The sequence below is a fragment of the Manis javanica genome, chromosome 3, assembly GCF_040802235.1.
Source record: "Manis javanica isolate MJ-LG chromosome 3, MJ_LKY, whole genome shotgun sequence".
NCBI classification, from domain to species: Eukaryota; Metazoa; Chordata; class Mammalia; order Pholidota; family Manidae; genus Manis; species Manis javanica.
The window spans coordinates 77,387,044-77,407,259 of record NC_133158.1 but is presented as its reverse complement, the minus strand read 5'-3'; the positions used below and the strand labels follow the sequence as shown (position 1 = coordinate 77,407,259).

The window sequence follows — 20,216 nt, the reverse complement described above, 5'->3', positions numbered from 1 at the left end:
TGGAATACTACTCAGCCATAAGAAGTGGAAAAATCCAACCATTTGCAGCAACATGGATGGAGCTGGAGAGTATTATGCTCAGTGAAATAAGCCAAGCGGAGAAAGAGAAATACCAAATGATTTCACTCATCTGAGGAGTATAGGAACAAAGGAAAAACTGAAGGAACAAAACAGCAGCAGAATTACAGAACCCAAAAATGGACTAACAGGTACCAAAGGGAAAGGAACTGGGGAGGATGGGTGGGCAGGGAGGGATAAGGGGGGGGAAGAAGAAGGGGGGTATTAAGATTAGCATGCATGGGGGGGAGGGAGAAAGGGGAGGGTGGGCTGCACAACACAGAGAGGACAAGTAGTGACTCTACAACATTTTGCAAAGCTGATGGACAGTAACCGTAATGTGGTTGTTAGGGGGGACCTGATATAGGGGAGAGCATAGTAAACATAGTATTCTTCAGGTAAGTGTAGATTAAAAATTTAAAAAAAAAAAAAAAGAAAGAAAGAAAGAAAAGGGGGATTACTCCTTAACAGGATAAAACTATTGGTAAATCAAAGATCAACGCATGCTTTAAATATCCTTAATGTTGATCACTTAAAGGGTGTCAGATGATCAGCTATGGAGGTACTCTTTTCTGATAATATTCCTTTCTCTTAATTAAAAAAAAAAAAAAAAAAAAGCAGTTACTGTGTGCTGACCTCCAATGAGTTCTGCACAGTGGTATAGAGGGCATGTCAAAGTGTGGGCAAAGGGTCTGTTTGTTTCTACGCAGAAGATCAAGGCCTAGCTTGGATACCCAGAAAATGAACTAAGATACGATATGAGGAGGAGCTTCCGGCATCAGCACTCTCTGGAGGACTCGTGCCGGGGGATGATCATCAAAAAGCCTCCACAGGGATCCGGACGATGCTGCGGTTGTGGCTGCATCCAGCCCACCATCTCCTGGACTTGCCATGAGAAGGAGGAGGGAGATGTCTAGGCTGGCATGTGCATACAGTGAGACAACGAATTTGACCGGATCTGTACTGTTGGAACTCAACCAGGAGTTGGGAGGGGTGCAAGTTGTAGCACCCCAAAATCTCATGACTATAGACTATCTATGGTTAAAAGAACATATGGGATGTGAACAGATCCCAGAAATGGGCTGCTTTAATTTGTCTAATGGTTCAAGTACAGTTGGAAAATATCCATCATATCATAGATAAATTTTCACAAATGCCTAGGGTGCCTAAATGGTTTTCTTGGCTTCACTGGAGATGGCTGGTAATTATAGATTTGCTTTGTTTATGTCACCGTATTCCTATTATGTCAATATGTGTGTGCAAATTAGTTAGTAGTTTAAAACCTATACATACTTAAGGTACTCTACAAGAAGATATGTCAAAGAAATAATCAATCCTCCCAAGTTTCCTTCATATGCTACATCTATAGCTTTTCTTCTTCCTTCCTAATTACAAACTTTAAATAGAATTCGTGCCTCATATCGAATTTACCGAGTATCATAATTCCTCCAGGTGGTAAAGATACCTCGAGACAAGTGCTGGGCATAGAAGCCACAGGGCATAAATCTGCAAAGAAGAAAAAACCAACCTTTGCAAACAATATGGCTTCTCTCTCACTTACCAACTTTACATTTCCCTGTATGGCCCCGGAAGATGACTGGTTAGCCAGAGACGGGTAAGATTCCTCAAGGGAGGAACAACCTAAGACAGGCACAGTCGCAGGGGGGCCATCAGGTGAGAATTTGGGGATCAACAGAGGTGAGGCTCAGAACCTCACCCCCCCTGTTTTGAGAGAAATCTTCTGCATCCGTGGATGTTTTGCTGCCCTTGTCTAGCCTGGATTAATACTTAGTCCATAGGCACACACCTGATCATCTGATCATCTACATTTGCCTTCTTACAGCACTAAACTATGTTTTCTACCTTTATCTTGCATCTACCTACCACTTCAGCATTTTATTAAAAATAAAAATAATAATAATAATAGGAGAAATGTGGGATCAACATATAAATCAAGTACAAAAATCAAATGAATATTCATATTTGACCTGATGGTTTATAGGTCATATTGCATGATCAAAACCGAAAGTTTCTGTGATGACTGCCCTTGTACTGTTCACCATGTAAGAATTTATTCACTATGTAAGAATTCGTTCACCATGTAAGAACTTGTTCGTTATGCTTCAGAAGATTGGAGACTGACGAGAATTAGGCTTGAGATGGATTAATGATTGTACATTGAGCATTGACCCCCCTATACTGAATTTTATTGTTGTTAACAACCATTTGATCAATAAATATGAGAGATGCCCTCTCAAAAAAAAAAAAAAAAAAAAAAACACACTCTATATTGTAACCAATGGGAAACATTGTAACCTTTTAGGGAATGCGCCAGATGCCTGACCGCTTCAGTTGTTATCTCTTGCATCCAAGCATGTCTAAGTGACTCATCACGGATTACGCCCCCAGGCTGTTGCCCACTTCTAGTTATCTAATTTAGGGCAGGCGCGTTTCTAAGCTTAGCCTTGGGTAGTTTATACAAAAACTGGGTGGCTCTTGCTCTAGGGTCAGGTTAAGTGTTATTAGTTCTTTTTCCTGACCCTTTATGCTCTCTGCACTCCTTTACACAGAGAAGATATAATACCCATTCTCCTTAAAGTTTTCCAAAAAATAGAAGAGGGAATACTCCCAAACTCATTCTATGAAGCCAACATCACCCTAATACCAAACGAGGCAAAGACTCCACCAATAAAGAAAATTACAGACCAATATCCCTGATGAACATAGATGCAAAAATACTCAACAAAATATTAGCAAACCGAATTCAAAAATACATCAAGAGGATCATACACCATGACCAAGTAGGATTCATCTAAGGGATGCAAGGATGGTACATTTAAAAATCCATCAACATCATCCACCACATAAACAAAAAGAAGGACAAAAATCATATGATCATCTCCATAGACGCTGAAAAAGCATTTGACAAAATTCAACATCCATTCATGATAAAAATTCAACAAAATTGGTATAGAGGGCAAGTACCTCAACAGAATAAAGGCCATATATGATAAACCCACAACCAACATCATACTGAACAACAAGAAGCTGAAAGATTTTCCTCTGAGACTGGGAACAAGACAAGAATGCATTACAAGGGGGCATTACGATTAGCATGTATAATGTGGGGGGAAGCACGGGGAGGGCTGTGCAACACAGAGAAGACAAGTAGTAATACTATGCTGATGGAAGAAAGTGACTGTAATGGGGGTTGTGGGGGGTCTTGGTGAAGGGGGAAGCCTAGTAAACATAATGTTCCTCATGTAATTGTAGATTAATGATACCAGAAAAAAAAGGACATAAAGATAAAGATGAAGGAGAAAGACAAAAACTGCCCTGATGTGACAGCTATCAACATTTTAGTAGATGTCTTTTCAAAGAGAGAGACCTTTCAGTGTGCCCCAGTCTATGTGTCTTTAGGTATACAGGTGGTCTTTCAAGTTTCTATGCTCTAGTGCTTGGAACTCAGGTCTTTTCTTGGCATCTGACCCTCCATAGTGATTTTCTGTACAGTCCCTGGCCATGAGGGGCTTTTTGCATATTTCTGTTCCTGCCTATAGTTCCTTTAACCTTGCTTTTTAGCCTCCATAATTACTTGTTGTATGGATTGTTCAATCAATGTATATCATTTAAAGAGCTAAGTATTGTCACTTCTGGTGGTATTGCAAAAAAGGTGCAGCCACTGTAGAAAGCCATATGGAGATTTCTCAGAAAACTAAAAATAGATGCCATATGACCCTGCAATTCCACTTTTGGGAATCTACATGAAGAGAAGGAAATCATTTTCAAAAAGATATATACACTCCTCTGTTTACTGCAACATTATTTATAATAACCAAGATATGGAAGCACCCACCCGAAGAGTCCATCAATAGGAGAATGGATAAAGAAGGTTGGTACATCAACAATTTGCAATCACAATATAAGTTGGTCATGAGGACGAATGTGCAGCATGGAGAATGTTGTCCATGATTCTGTAACATCTTTTTACGTTGATAGATATTAACTGCATTATAGGGGGTGAGGATTTAATAATATGGGTAACTGTTGAACTACTCTGTTGTACATTTGAAACCAATATAAGATTGTATATCAACAATGCTTCAACAACAAAAACAAAGAAGGTATGGTACATATAGACGATGGAATGTTATTCAGTCATAAAAAAAATTTTGCTATTTGCAATAATGTGGATGGATCTACAGGGTATTATGTTAAGTGAAATAAGTCAGTCAGAGAAAGATGAGTACCATATGGTTTCACTTACATGTGGAATATAAAAAACAAAACAAATGAACAGAACAGAAATAGACTCATAAACATGGTTACTATGGAGGGGGAGAACAGGTGAAAAAGGTAAAGCGGATAAAGAGGTACAAACTTCAAATTATAAAATAATTTAGTCACAGGGATAGAAGTAAAACATAGGAAATATAGTTCATAATATAAAATCTTTGTGATGACATGTATACCTATACTTATGGTGGGCATTTAGTAATGTATATAATTGATGAATCACTAAGTTGTTCATCTGAAACCACTATAATATTGTATATAAACTGTATTTCAATTAACAGAAGCTAAGTACTGTGAAGGAATCAAGAGGTATGATACTTTGTTATAATTAGGTTGTTTTTTCTCATACTTTAAAAAAATAATCATTACTGGTATAGTGTAGTTGGGGAGACAAGAATTACAAATATAAATAAAAATCAGCTGAGAAGTGAAACTGGTTAAGTGCTGTGGGCATTCTGAGGATGGAGAGCTTGTTGGAATAGCTTAGCCTTGTTTTCTTTATGAAGGGGGCGTGAGCAAAGGTTGGCTTGGTCCTTGTGGTTATGGCAATAGAGTAGATAGGTATAGTACAAGGGTGAGGGACTAGGGGACTTGTCAGGTCCAGTATGGAGCTGAAGAGAGTGTTGGTGCAGCTGAGATATTTTGAGATTCTCTGCACCCTGATCATGAACCCTTTTCACCTTTACTTCCCATCTGCCTTCCATGGGAAGCCTTGCAGAAAACAAAATACTAGTACTTTTTCTGCTAATCTATGTCAAAATAGCAAATGGTGAAAGCATCTTAAATTCATCATATGGGAATGACTTCACTTATTTATGGAATATAAAAACAAAGCAAAACAGAATGAAAGAAACAGCAGTAGACTTACAGATACCAAGAAGTGACTAGTGGTGACCATGGGGGAGGGGTTGGACTGGGAGGAGGGGAGGATGAGGATGATAAAAGGGTACAAAATTCTCAGTCATTATGTAAGTTGGTCATGGGGATAGTAGTACAGCATGGAGGATATAATCAGTGATTCTGTAATATCTTTCTACATTGATAGTAACTGCACTGGGGGGGGGGCGTGAGGATTTAATAATGTGGTTAACGGTTGAACCACTGTGTTGTATATTTGACACCAATAAAAAAAATTCATTACATGGGAAAACAGGAGTGTGGCTGACTGAAGTCCTTTAGCAGGTATGATGAAGGATTTGGGTGCCCTGTTTTTCACTGTTCAAGCTCAGCTTTCCTCTCCTACATCCTTGGGGCAGGTGTCTTTCCTCCTGTGCTTTGAGCCTCAGCTGAGGGAGCGTTGGGACCACATAGGTGGCAGAGGAGGTGGAAATGCACAGGGTGTGTTCCTGTCTCCTCCTATACAGAGGGATGGCACTCATTTCCCAGAGGATGTCAGGATGGCTTGCACAGTATCCCAGAACTCTTCTCAAAAATCACCAAGTTTCCTCTTAATGCTCTTTAAGTAGAATTACTCTAGTAATGTTTTATAACTTAAACTATAAGGGAAGGGAAATTGTTTTACTTACTAGACATCTATAGAAATATAGCACCTACTTTAATTTTCCAATTTCTGAGCATTTGAAGACATTATTTTTTGCTCTTTTAAGTTAAAACCTAAATTGTAGGACAAATATCACTGTTTATGTAGAATCCTGGGGCTGGTTTTGAGTAAGCTGTCTGAATATGGAATAGATGTTACTGTGCTTTGTCTCTGCTTTCAGCTTATGATGTCGAAACTTCGAAAAGGTTAAAGAAGAGGAAATATGCTAGCTTTCCTCTTACCTCACCCTAGGATGTTGCAGTTGGTGATCTGTTTTCTCATCTTCCCGCTTTGGAAGGATTCTCCTGAAGAAAAATGTACTTAGATCAACTCTGGCCTCTTCTCTATACAAAGAACTCTTAAGGATACTGGCAGAAAAGAAGCAAATTAGACTGAAAGCTTATCTGCAGCTCAGAAAAATAGAGACATGGCGTTTTAAGGAGTGAAGGTAGCCTGGTGTTGGCCATGGGTGATCAAGACACAGCCAGACAATGTGGATCAGTTTCTTCAGACTGCGATTTTTCTTCTGTCTGCTTGCAGTGTTGGTGGTGGTGGTGCTGGTTGTCAGTGTTACTCAGGTAGAGGTGAGTGCTCAGTGTCCTTCTTTGTAACTAAGGGAACCAAGCCCTGGGGAACGTGATCACCAGGAACCTTAGCCTGGCCACAGTTCCTGTTTTCATTTGTTTGGTAAGTATTGGAGTGCCTTGGATGGTTCTATACTGAACTAGTAGCATTTACCTCTCCCCACCTCTGCCTCTTCCTGTGCAAACTCGTATGTCAACAAAATGTATGGAGTAGTTTCTATATAAAATGATGTTGTCCTTTTAATTTTGTTGGCTTGTGGTATCTCTCAGGGTACAGGTCCAACTAACTTAAAGTATTTTTTTGCTTATCGGGTTCTGCTAGAGTCTGAATGTTTTTGTCTCCCAAATATCCGAGCTCTGAGGGAGTTCATGTTACTGTTCTCTTTCATGCCTCCAGGTAGTTTTTGCCCCAGCCTCCTGCAGTTCCACTGTACACGTGTGCTCTTCAGTATTCTGCTGACTGCTGGAGTGGGGCCCTCCGCAGATGTCCTGAGACTGATCTCTGTGCAGCTCTCCTCCTATACTCTGTCCTGTGGACCCATTTTGGCCTTTTAAGGCTCAGCTCCATTTCCTCAACTGGTTCACCAGGCTCCATCTGGTTTCCCCTCCCTGTGCTGCATCCTGCCAACTCTCAAGGCTGTAAGCAAAGGGCAGTTACAAGATCACTTCCTTTATTCCCTGTCTTTCAGGCATCCTTGTCTTTTCTGTCTGATGTCCATTCCCTGGAAAACTATTGTTTCATGTATTTTGGCCTTTTAAAGTTTTTTCAGGTAAAAGGGTAAATTTCACTGTTTCTTTATCTTGGCTGGAAGTGAAAGTCTGAGGGACTTGAATTTGAGGGGAAGAGATAATAGAGAAGCCGGAGAGGAGGATTCATGGACCAAGGGGAGGAGAAGAGGATGGGATCTAGAGCACAAATGGAGCATATATCTCTTTGTACGATGAGGGACATGAATAATTGTGTTTTTGTTATCATTTCATTATTAATTATATAGGACGGGTCATGTTCCTTTCTCAGACCTAAGAAGGAACAATGTCATGATGGTTGGCAAAGTAGATACATTTCTGCTTCAGGTGGACATTGATGGAGGTCTTGCCTGTAGAGAGGTAGAAGGTGGAAGGAGCGGGGAGCCCGAGAGGTTTGTGTGTATTCAAGGTTAGCTTGAAGGAATGGGGTTGGGAGATGGAGCTGACCCTGCAGGATGACATAGGGGCAGTGAATTTCAAGACCGTAAGTGTGTGTGTGGCACTCACCTACATTGCTTTCACTACATTCAACATTCTGGTTATGAAAATATCACATAATATGAGGAGCTATATGTAGCAATATCCAGCAAAAGGTTGCAAGGAAAATAGTTTTCTATTATTTCTCTGATAACTTCTCATGGAGCATGGCCTTTATTTATTTGTTTTTTCCTTATTCATTAGTATTTTAAATATACATACTTTATATGATTATATTACAAAAAGAATACCAGTGTATTAAGGCTTTTAACTACAAGTAAAGAAACCTGATTCAAGCTGGCTTTAATATATACATACATATGTGGGGGGGGATTTTTTTTTTAAGCAAGCTGTCTCTAATATTAAGGAATATTTGATTCATTTAGAAGTCAAAAGGTAGGTTGGACATAGTTCATTTGGCTCTTTTGGACATACTTCAGGTTCTATATCCCTGTAAATCTCTCAGCTTTGCCCCCCTTTTTGTTAGCTTTTATCTATGACGTCTTTGCTTATGGTTGTATTGTAGGATGCTGCTATAGCAACAGGTGGTTGCTTCCTTGTACACGTCTAGCTTAAGAGACAGTTTGTTGCCTCAAAACCCTCTCGAGAGATTACTTGCATTTCTTCATTGTAAGTAAAATTCAGATATCTATTACCAGAGCACTGGTGGTGTCTGGATTTGGCTGCATACATCCATCAGAAACCTCCAGGAGATGCTTCTCGTTTTTCATAACCCAGAGCTGTGTCACATGCCCACTTCTGAATCAGTTACTTGGGATCATCCCTTGATCAGTCAGGTCCACCTGTGAACTTTGGAAGTCAGCAAACAGCAGTACTGTTTTTCAGCAAGGAGTGAAGCGGATGTGGGGCAGGAAACCATAATGCTCACTTTAGTCCGCAGCTTAAAATGGCTCCAGGAGCAATCACTGGTGTTTCTTCTTGGCTCTGAATCTACAAAGATGGCAGACCCTGAAGTCACCTTTGTCACTGTCCTAGAATACAGTTGTTATTTAGGAAAATTAAATAATTCACCTTTTTTTGCATTCTTTTTCATTTGTGAGTAAAATCAGGTGGATTAGCATGAAGTGTCTGGTGGTTCTTGGATTAGGCTGCATGGGTCAATCAGCTGGTCTTCAACAGTTGGTGTGGCTACCCAAAGAGCAAGAGCGAGCATGCATGAGAAAGAGAGTAAAAGGGTGGGGAGGGAGAGGGGCTGTTCGTGAGTACATAGTGCATGGTTTCGTTCTTAATGGTTTCTTACATCCTCACAACAGTGAAAGAGGAGAGGGAGGCTGGAATATTTCTTAAAAGGCAATCGCTAAGTAAGGGAAATTTTCTTAAAAAATTGAGATATAATTGACATACAATTTTGAAGTTAAGGTGTACAACATGGTGATTTGATAGATTTATATGTTGCAATATGATTACCACCATGGTGTTAGCTAACATCTCTATCATGTCATGTAGTTATTTTCTTTTTTGTGGGAGAACAATTAAGATCTTGTCTCTTAGCAACTTTGAGGTTTATCATACAGTATTGTTGGCTATAATCAGTATACTGTGCTTTAGATCTCCAGGACTTGTTTATCTACTAGTTGCAAGTTTGTGTGCTTAAACATCTTCCCAGTTCCTCTATCCCTTCGCCCCTGGTAACCACTATTTTACTCTGTATTTTTTATGTTCAATTTTTTAGATTCCGCATATAAGTAAATCATACACTATTTGTCTTTGTATGATTCATCTCACTTAGCGTAATGCTCTCAAGGTCCATCCATATTGTCACAATGGCAGGATTTCCTTCTTTCTTATGTATGAATAATACTCCACTGTATGTGTGTGTATATATATATTATATATATATATATATTATATATATATACACACCATATTTTCTTTATCTGTTCATCCATCAGTGGTCACTTAGGTTGCTTCCATATCTAGGCTATTGTGAATAGTGCTGCAGTGAACATGAATGTGCAGATATCTTTCTGATACCTTTTTCATTTCCTTTGGCCATATACCCAGAAGTGGGATTGCCAGATCAAATTATAGGTGTATTTTCCATTTTTTTGAGGAACCTCCATACTGTTTTCTGTAGTGACTGAATTAATTTACATTCCTACCAACAGTTCCCTTCCTCCACATCCTCACCACTAGTTTTCTTTTATCTTCTTGATGATAGCCATTCTAACAGGTATTAGGTGATAGCTCAAAAACAAGGATTTGCATTTCCTTGATGATTAGTGATGCTGAGCATCTTTTCATCTTCTTGTTGGCCATTTAGACGTCTTTGGAAAAAATGTCTATTTAGTTCCTCTTCCCATTTTAAAATTGGATTCTTTTTTTGTTGCCGAGTTGTATGAGTTATCTATACATTTGGGATATTAACTGCTTATCTGAAATATAGTTTGCAGATATGGTCTCCCCTTCTGTAGGTCATCCTTTCATTCTGTTGATGGTTTCTTTTACTGTGCAAAAGCTTTTAGTTTGATGTTTTCCCATCTGTTGATTTTTGCTTTTGTTGCTTATGTTTTTAGTGTCATATCTAAAAATCATTGCCAAGACCAGTGTCAAGGAGCTTCTTTTTCTAACATTTTATGATAGCAGATCTCATGTTTGTCTTTAATCCATTTTGAGTTTATTTTTGTGAATAGTAAGAGATAGGGATCCAGTTTTATTGCCTGCATGTGACCAGTTTTCCCAGCACCATTTGTTGAAGAGACCAAGCTTTCTCCACTGAGTATTTGTGGATCCCTTGTCAAATATTAGTTGGCCATATAAGTGGATTATTTCTGGGGTCTTGATTCTCTTCCATTGGTCAGTGGGTCTGTTCTTATGCCAATACCACACTGATCTGATTACTAGGACTTTGTACTATAGTTTACATCAGGAAGTGTGATGCCTTCAGCTTTGTTCTTTCTCAGGATTGCTTTGGCTACTTGAGATCTTTCATGGTTCCATACAAATTTTGGGATTATTTTTTCTATTTCTGTGAAAAATGCTATAGGAATTTTGATAGGATTTACTTTATAAATGTCTATTAGGTCCATTTGATCTAATGTGTAGATCAAGTCCAGTCTTTTTTTGTTAATTTTCCATTTCATCTATCCATTGCTGAAAGTAATGTATTGAAGTCCCCTACCATTATTTTGTCTATTTCCCCCTTCAGTTCTGTTAGTATTTGCTTAATATATTTAGGTGTTCTGGCATGGGAAGATACAGATTTATGATTGTTTTATCTTCTTGATAAATTGACCCTTTTATTATTATACAATGGTCTTCTTTGTCTCTTGGTACTGTTTTTGGCTTAAAGTCTGTTTTGTCTGGTATGGCTATAGCTATAACACTCTTTCCTTGATTTCTGCATGCATGGAATATCTTTTTCCATACTTTCACCTATTTGTGTCCTTAAATCTGAAGTCTCTTGTAGGCCACATTTAGTTATTATCCATCCAGCCACTCTGTGCCTTTTGCTACATGAATTCAGTCTACTCAAATTTAGAGTATTTACTGATATGCAAGCATTTACTAATGCCATCTTATTAATTGTTTTCTCATTGTTTTGGTTTGGTTTTTGTTTTGTTTTGTTTTTTCCTCTCCGTTTCTGCCTTCCTTTGTCAGTTGATGATTTTCCATGGTGGTATGCTGTTTTACCTTTCTCTTGGTCAGTTATCTAAATCAACCAAGATCTTTAAAGCAAAGGATCCTGGGGCAGGGGTGGTTGGGGATGCAGGCTGTATGTAGTGGTGTGGCTCAAAGTGTTATTTATTTATTTATTTATTTTGAGAGCATTTTTAAAGTGGATGTCTCTTTGAAATGGATGCCTTGGCAATCAAAGTTGAAGCCAGGCACTTGCATTACAAAAAAAGAAAAACCATCTGTCAGGGCTTACATCACAGGAAGATTACAGAGATTTCTCATACGCATAGTCTCCCCCATTATTTTTACTTAAAGGAATGACACTTTTTTTTTTTTACCAAAAATGAGCTTACATTGACACATAATAATCACCCAAGGTCCATGGTTTACTTTAGGATTAACTGTTGGTGTTTTACATTCTGTGGGTTTGGATAAATGTAGAATGACATCTGTCTATGATTATAATAGACAGAGTGTTCTCCCTGTCCTAAAAATTCTCTCTGCTCTGTCTGGCATTTCTTTTTGATTCTTCCTTGGAATTTCCATCTCTCTTCTTACATTCCACATCTGTTCTTACATATTGCCTGCTTTTCCCCTTAGAACCCATAGCATGTTATTAATAGTTGTTTTAAATTCCTGATCTGATTATTCAAACATCTCTGCTGTATCTGAGTCTGGTTCTGATGCTTGATCTATGCTTTCAAACTGTTTTTTGCCTTTTAGTATGGTTTCTGCTTTTGTTCGAAGCTGGACATGATGTACTGGGTAAAAGGAATTCTTATAAATAGGCTTCTAGTGGTGTGCTGGTAAGGTGTGGAGGAGGTGAAGCATTTTTTAGTCCTAAGATTGAGTATCAGTCCTCTAGTGAACTTGTGCTTGTGGGGTGTGAATTTCAAAAGTGCTTCTTAGTCCTCCCTACCCTGAAAGTTGGACAGAAGGGCTAGAATGGGCTGGAGTTGGATATGTCCTTTACCCCAGTTTGGTTAGATTCTGATAAAATCGCAATAGGATAAGCTCTAATAAAATAGTTTCCCTTGAGGGCAGGCCTTGTTATAAAGAACAGACTGCTTGCTCTAGTCTACTTCAAAATGATTCCTTTTTCCATTCTTCTGCTGGAAGCATGAGGGATTTTTCACCAATATTTACTGTGTGAACTTGATCAAGCTCCTGGAGATAAAAGTTACAAAAGTGTGTAAAGTTACACACTGCCAAACTTTATTTCTGATCTTGATTTCACTATTACAATAAGATAGCCCTGTAAAACTAGTGAGCATTGGGGTTTGAAACAGTATTATCCCTGAAGCAGATACATATTTGGTTAAATATAAGGAGTTTTATTGTAGCTGTGGTTTCTGTTATTTGTATCTTTCAGTACTTGGACCATGAGACTGTTTCAGCCACATTCATCGATAGTAGTGGACAGTTTGTTTCCTCCCAGGTGGCAGGAATTAGCAGGAATCCATACTGTGGCTATGATCAGCAGACTCTGTCCAGCCAGGAACGTATGGAAGAGGACTCATTGCTGGCTGCCTTCCAGTGGCAGGTGCCTGATGTGGGCCCAGTCCCCTTTCTGAAGAGCACTGACCCTTCTTCCAGCTACTTCATCATCTTGAACTCCGCAGCCTTCTTCAAGGTGGGAAGCCAGTTAGAGGTGCTGGTTCATGTACAGGATTTTCAGAGAAAGCCCAAGAAGTATGGTGGAGATTACCTGCAGGCCAGAATCCACTCCCCTATGCTGCAGGCAGGGGCGGTGGGCAGAGTGGTAGACTACCAGAATGGCTTTTACAGGGTCTTCTTTACTTTGCTCTGGCCAGGCAAAGTTAAAGTGTCCATATCTCTGGTCCACCCCAGTGAAGGGATCAGAGTTCTTCAGCACCTACAGGAAGAGAAACCAGACCGGGTCTATTTCAAGAGTCTCTTCCGTTCAGGAAGAATTTCTGAAACCACCGAGTGCAATGTGTGTCTTTCTGGGAGTCTGCCCCTATGTAACTTTACAGATCTCTACACTGGAGAACCCTGGTTCTGCTTCAAACCAAAGAAACTCCCTTGCAGCAGCAGAATTAACCATTTCAAAGGTGGATATCTGAAAGGCCTTCTAACTGCTGCAGAGAATGCTTTCTTTCAGAGGTATGTGCTCCTTGTTCTAGGTGGTAATTTAAGGGCCCCTTTCTACTGTCCTTGTTCCATTTAGGAGACTTTCTTGTTTTGATTATGTGCCTGTATCTCTCTGAAACTGGCCCCATTCAGTCAGGAGAGGTAGTGAATAAGAAAATACAGATTAATAGTTTGTGAATCGCTTTTTTCAAGTGAAGCTTAGTGCTTATTCCAGTTCAAATTAAAGACCTTCTACCCTGGAGGTTTTGGCTTTTTTACCCTCATATCTATGTTTTACTTCAGAACTATATAGCACATCTTTGGCGGTATAAGCAAGATCACTTATTCACAGAGTAGATAAAAAAGTCATCCATGAACAGGGTTGCTGGAGATCTTGTAGTTAGGGCAGTGTTTAGCTTCATGTCCAATAAACTAAAAGAATTTAAGTGGCATGTTATGAGTTGTTAAAATCATATAAACATTGTTAGTAAAAAGACTAAATATGGCAACACTGCTGGATTGATTTAATGATAAGAACAGATGCAGGAATACCAGAGCAAACTATATTTTAAGTTAACAGCTGTTGAAGCTCTTGCATTACTCTGTACAGATTCCTACTTTTGAAGGTAAATATAAAACTTTTTCAGCATAATGATCAATATATGGAATAATATGCAGAACAATGTATGGAATCGGTATGAATTAAAATTTCTGTTTTCTTCAACATTCCATATAGTTCTGAAGTAAAATAGCATTCCTAAGGAAAAGGAGTTAGAAAAATTTTCAGGGTCAAGAAGTACAGTTATTAGAAAGAATGTAAAATATTTTTTAATTTTTAATGAAATACATACTTCTTAAACATTCCCTGGTAGAAAGGTATTTTTGTTGAGTTCACCTGGGTACCTTCAACAAATTTTATGTTTTATGTCCACTCAGTATTCAGTGAGGAAAAAGTTCCTACCGTAAGGTATGTGGTCTGTAGGAGTTTCTACATTAAAACTCTGATTTTTCACTTGTGGAGTCAGCTTTTGGTCATGTACACATTTCATGGACACATGCCACACTGAAGAAGGCCAGCAGATGGAGCACAACTCAATGTATTTACTGATCTTGAGAAGACTGCCTAGTTTTTTATATGGCTTAGTACACATGGATGTTAACTTTAATTTTAATTCTGGGTTCAAACTCATACATGCTGTTTGTCTGAACAGATTATTTCAGTTCATTACTTCACACGTGTACTTTTTTTCCCATGTGGGAAGACTTGGATATATCCCCTTTTTAGAGTTGTGTTGTCAATCCACTTAATGGCCTAGCAAAGAGGAGGAAGCATAGTTTGTAATTTATGGAAATTCCTTGTGGAGAAAAGTGGGAGAAAGGTTAGAGAATTAAATAGGTGTAAAATGTAAAGATATTCCTAACACCAAATACTATCATTAAAACCAAAAGCGCCTGTGAATCCAGAAATATAAAATAATGTTTATCTCTGCCCTTACTTGCATGTCCTGGATGTCTGGCTGATGGCAGTTTGTAGTGGAATTATTAGGAAATTATAGTTATCTGTAAGTGTGCTGGGAAAACTGAGGTGCAAAAGTTTTTGGAAACCAAACATTTGACAGAGTCCTCATACTGATTTTATTTTCTGCATTATTAACTCTGTTAAAATTCTGAAATTTTTCATCACACTAACTGAAGAGAAAAAGAAAAAAATTAAAATTGATCTTTTGAGGTATCCTTGAGTGTACTGTTTTGAGCTCATGTTCTGCATTTGTTAGCTGATACCCATTTTTACCTTTCTTCACTGGTGACTCAATATGTTGTGTAATTCAGAAGGATTACGATGCTTACCCTTGGTTTTTGTTTCCCTAAATTACAGTTAGACAATTAACATGACCTAAACTTTGTTCTTCACTCTTAAGGGGGAAAAAGTGTTTAGTTTTGGAAAGAACAACAGTACTTTGCTTAGTAGGTCCTATTAATAAAATAGGAAGGCCCTTTGAAAGAATGAGCTTATGACGTAAAAAGCTTTTTTTATTTTAGTGATTTATATTTTTTCTAACTTTGTATTAAAAAAAACCTTCAAATCTTTAGAAGCACTGCAAAAATGGTTAAAGTGAACACCCATATATCTTTAACTTAGATTCACCATTGTTGAAATTTTGCAATATTTGCTCTTCCTTTCTCTGTATTTGTATGAGTGTGTCTGTATAATTTGTTCCCCAGACCGTTTGAGAGTAGCAGACCTCATGGCACTGCAGCCTGTGAGTACTCATCTAGGAACAGGGACTTTCTCCAGCATGTAACAATAACACAGTTATCACAATTGAGATGTTTATCATTGATACAATACTACTAAGATGCAGTCCATATTCAGGTTTCTCCAGTTGTCCCAAAAAATGTCCTTTATAGCTATCTTTTTTTAACTCATCTAATTTATGATCACATACAGTGTGTGTAGTTATCTCTCTAATCTCCTTTAATCAAGAAGAGGTTTCTAGTTTATTTTGTTTTTTACAACATTGAGAATTTTGATGCCACTGTTGTGTAGGATGTCCCTTAATTTGGATTTGCTGCTTTATTGTTTCTGCATGACTAGTTGAAGTTAAGCATTTTTACACGAAAATTACAGAGTTGAACTTTTCTTTTTTCTCTTACCTTAAAGCTCTCTCCTGAAAGCAGTTTACATGTGCTCTTTTGAAAGTCATGTCCTCTCTTTGAATTCTGATGTTTTCTGAGAGAGCCCCCTGTATATCCTTCCTTGTTTTTGCCTCCCTTATTAGAATGTCAGTTCCATGAAGGAAGGGATGCTCTGTGTTTTGTTTGCTATTATATCCCTGGTATGGAGGACAATGCCTGGCACATAGTAGAAATTTGAAAATAAATCGCTTTTGGATTGATTTTTGGTGAAACAAAATATCATGACTGTAAGTTCCCAAAGTGAGTCTGGAGAGTTAGCATTTTTTTCTTTGTTTTTTGTCTAAGTGCAAGAGGCCTAATTATTGTTACCCACTTTATGGAATAGTAACACTGAGTTGCCTGGATGCCGCACTCCCCCACTTTTCCATGTAGCCCTCCACCGAATATTTTCTGAGCCCAGGCTGTAGTCCAACGCCTGTGCTAAGTGCTGAAGGCAAAACTGTGAATGAGACACAGTCTGTGTTTTCAAGGAATCCATGTTTAATAAGGGGGAACAGACTCTCATAGCCATTGTAATGATGAACAAAGTACTGCCTGAGCACATGTCTGTGGACATGTGTCCCCAGGAGGACTCATCTCTGTTTGGGGCAAGGCCTAAGGAATCTTGATGTGAGACTTTGTGCCGCATACACTTGCAGCCTGAAAACCAGGTAGTGACAAAATCGACACTTTGCATTTCTGAGCCATTCTCTGAGTCCAAGGGGAGTAAGTAATTCAAACCATAATCTGTCATTTTGGAATTTGCACTCTCAGGGCGAATCAGTGAAAAAATTGAGAACATAATTCTTATTCAGTGTCCTTATCCATATAACCTGCTTGTTAGAAGAGACCTAGTTTATTAATTAATTGTGTTGATTAAATTTATAACAATGTTTCATCTTAATAAGGTTCTGTGAAATCATTTCTGCTTTTTATCTGCAAATAAAGATACATTGGAAAATAAATATTCCTGATTCTAAGCTTATATTCTTTTTATTCCTCTTAAAGTGGTGTCAATATCAAAGTGCCAATCAACTCAAGTGGACCCGATTGGGTGACTGTGATTCCTGGGAGAACAAAAGGTAAAAAAGGAGTGGGCTTGATGATTTGTTGTTCTTGTTAAGTAGCTTGAGACTCTGTATTTCAAAAGCTTCTTTTTCCCCTTTAATTGTCATGCTTACTTCTGGGTAAAGTTGAAAATACTGAAAGAACTTTTTGATTAAAATAAATCAGGCCTCATGTACATAATCTTGGGTTTTGCTGTTTACATTCATGTAAAAGTTGTCTTTTTCTTGCACTCGCCTGTTTGGCTCCTCGGCCTTCAGTGCTGTGCTGTCCAGTATGGTAGCTACTAGCCATATGTGGCTATTTTTAAATTAATTACAATAAAAATTCAATTCTTCAGTTACACATGCTTAATAACCACATGTGGTTAGAAATTCAAATGCAAATTCAAATTCAAACCAATCATTTTGGAATTTGCACTCTCAGAGCTAAGCACTCTTGGATCTCACCTCAGACTACTGAACCAGAAACTAGAGGGTAGGACCCAGCAATCCTTGTTTTAATAAATGTATGTGGTTCTGATCCATTGGTATAGGATATGATTAAAAGTAAAAGGATGAAATTCAGCAGATTAAGTGTATACATTATGTTTTTGCAGGGTAGATGTAATTAGCTATTGTGACTCTTAGAAAAGAAAAACATTATTGAGGATGCTTATGCCAATATCTGGCAAGGTCCTTTTAGCTGTTGAAAGGCTACATATAATATTGCATATAGCTGATACCATAAACACTCATGCCACAGGGACTTGGCATATACTACAGACAAAGCCAGCAGGTTTGGTATTAGCCATGTGTTCCTTGTGTGAGTGGGGAGAGAAACAAAGGACAAGGAAGGCCTGTCCTCGGTGCCTGCTGCTTTATTGCCAGGCAGAAATGCAGACCGAGTGTAATCAGATCTCTACATTTTTTTCATGAAAAAAATCAGAAGTCTTAATTTTAAAATTTGATACCTCTATATTTCAAAACATTGGCATCCAATTAAGAACTTAAAAAATATTGTTTGGGCTGAATAAATCTGTCTGTGGCCCAGGTGCAGCCAGGACACTGCTTGTCTGCATCTCTAGTCTCCACTACTATGTGCCACAAGAAAGCCCAGTCTTTTCCAAGTGAAAATCTGTATGTAGTTTACTTGAACCAGGTGAGTTACTAGTTTTAGGGGATTCATATGTGATACATGATTAGTGTATATATTTAGCTTCTATCTGCCTGGACCTCAACCCTATGGCTGAGATGTTGGTAGACATGATACTCCCGTTAACAGCGCACCCCTCGCCCTCTCACACCCCACACCTCAGGGACCACATCTATCCTTCTCCCCTGTACCTTAGGCAGTTGTGATGTCGCTCCGGAGTCCAGTGGGATGGCTGGTGGGAGGAGCTTTAGGTGGTTTTCCTGCACCTGGCAGATCTTGGAGTTCAGCCAGGAAGTCGTGTGTTTGTGATAGTTTGGTTCAATTCTGTTTAGAGAGAGGACAGATTCAGTAACTGGTGAGGCTTTTGATGGATTTTTAGAGGAAGAAAGGAACCATGAATCAGTAGAAGCAGAATACTTGGCTTCGAGGAAACTATCTCAGAGCAGGCACATAACTAGAAAGAAAAGAGAAAGGGCAATTGCTTTGAATAACTTGAAGCCCTGCTTGGCAGAACTTTACTGAAGTTCACTCTCATGACCAGCAGGGGGCACTCAGAGACCCTCCACGAAAGATTAATCTTCCTCCTCCTCCATCTTCCCTTCCTTCTTTTGGTCCTTTCTTCCTCTTTTTAACGTTTAGTTTTGTTTTGTTTTCAGATAATTTTGACTTATTAAATAAGAGTTGCAGAAATAGTTCCTGTATAGCCTTCGCCCAGCTTCCCCTTATGCTAACGTCTTACATAACCACAGAACCCTTATCAACACTAAGACTTTAACATCAATATAATTTATTAGCTAAATTATAGAGTTTATATGGAGTTCATCAGTCTTCCTACTGATATCCTCTTTCTTCCAGAATCGATGCAGGGTCCTACATTGCATTTAGTCCCGTGTTTCCTTTGTCTTCCCTCTGTGACAATTCCTCAGTCTTTCATTATCTCCCATGACCTTGGCACTTTTGAAGAGCACTGGTCAGATATTTTTAAGAATATCTCAAATTTGGGTTTGTCCAGTGTTTTCTTGTGATTTGAATGAGTTTATGCATTTTTGGAAAAATAGCCCAGAAATGATGTGTCCTTTTAAGGGGTGTATATGATGTCAGGATATACTGCTAAAAATGATGTTAACATTGATCAGTTGATTAAAGTGGTGTCTGCCAGGATTCTCCACTGTGAACTTACGTTATTTTTACTTTTGTAGTTCTCAGTATTCTGGGGAGTTAACTTTAAGACTGTGGTAGGCTGAATAATGGCCCTCAAAGATATCCAGACTCTAATCCCTCAAATTTGTGAATGTTCGGTTATGTGACAGAAGAAACTTTGCATATGTGATTAAGTTAAGGGTCCTGATGAAGAGAGATTATCCTGATTATCTGAGTGGGCCCCAAATGCAATCACGAGTATCCTTTTAAGAAGGAAGCAGAGAGAGATTTCATAAAGAGAGCAGAAGACAGTGTGAGGATAGAAGCTGAGAGATTTGAAGATGCCATGCTGCTGGGTTTAAAAAAGGAGAAAGAGGCTTTGAGCCAAAGAATACAGCTCTTGTACAGGCACAGAAACAGATTCTTCCCTAGATCCTCCAGAGAGAATACAACCCTGACAACACCTTGGTTTTAGTCAAGTGACACTAATTTTAGGCTTCTGGCCTCCAGAACCATAAGAGAATAATTTTGGGTTGTTTTAAGCCATTAAATGTGTAGTATCTTGTTACGTCAGCCACAGGAAGCTGGACAGAGACCTTGTAAGCCTTCTGCCCCTGCTCACTCTTTCACCCATGGACCTGAGCATCCTCAGTAGGCCTGGCCTGGAGCAGTTAGTTCTGTGGTGCTCTAATGGTCACTTTCTGTATCTCTCATTCTTAAGACAATTAAGTAATTGGTATTTTTCTGTAAGGAAGAGTTGTCTGTTC

The 20,216-nt window shown here is 38.7% G+C and overlaps 1 protein-coding gene across 10 annotated transcripts in view; it reads left to right on the top strand.

The window, feature by feature from the left end:
• Positions 1-20,216, top strand: part of NXPE3 (neurexophilin and PC-esterase domain family member 3) — a 41,081-nt gene that overhangs the window by 11,064 nt on the left and 9,801 nt on the right. For 5 of the 10 annotated variants that reach the window (XM_017673324.3, XM_073231715.1, XM_073231714.1 and 2 more), the window contains 3 exons: positions 6,075-6,477; positions 12,713-13,467; positions 17,119-17,192. In XM_017673324.3, the coding sequence (XP_017528813.3) occupies positions 6,385-6,477; positions 12,713-13,467; positions 17,119-17,192 (922 nt within the window). In that variant the 5' untranslated portion in view covers positions 6,075-6,384. Of the gene's footprint in view, positions 1-6,074; positions 6,478-6,874; positions 7,117-12,712; positions 13,468-17,118; positions 17,193-20,216 lie in introns of all 10 variants that reach the window. The other 5 variants (XM_017673327.3, XM_036998726.2, XM_073231712.1 and 2 more) reach the window with 3 other exon arrangements.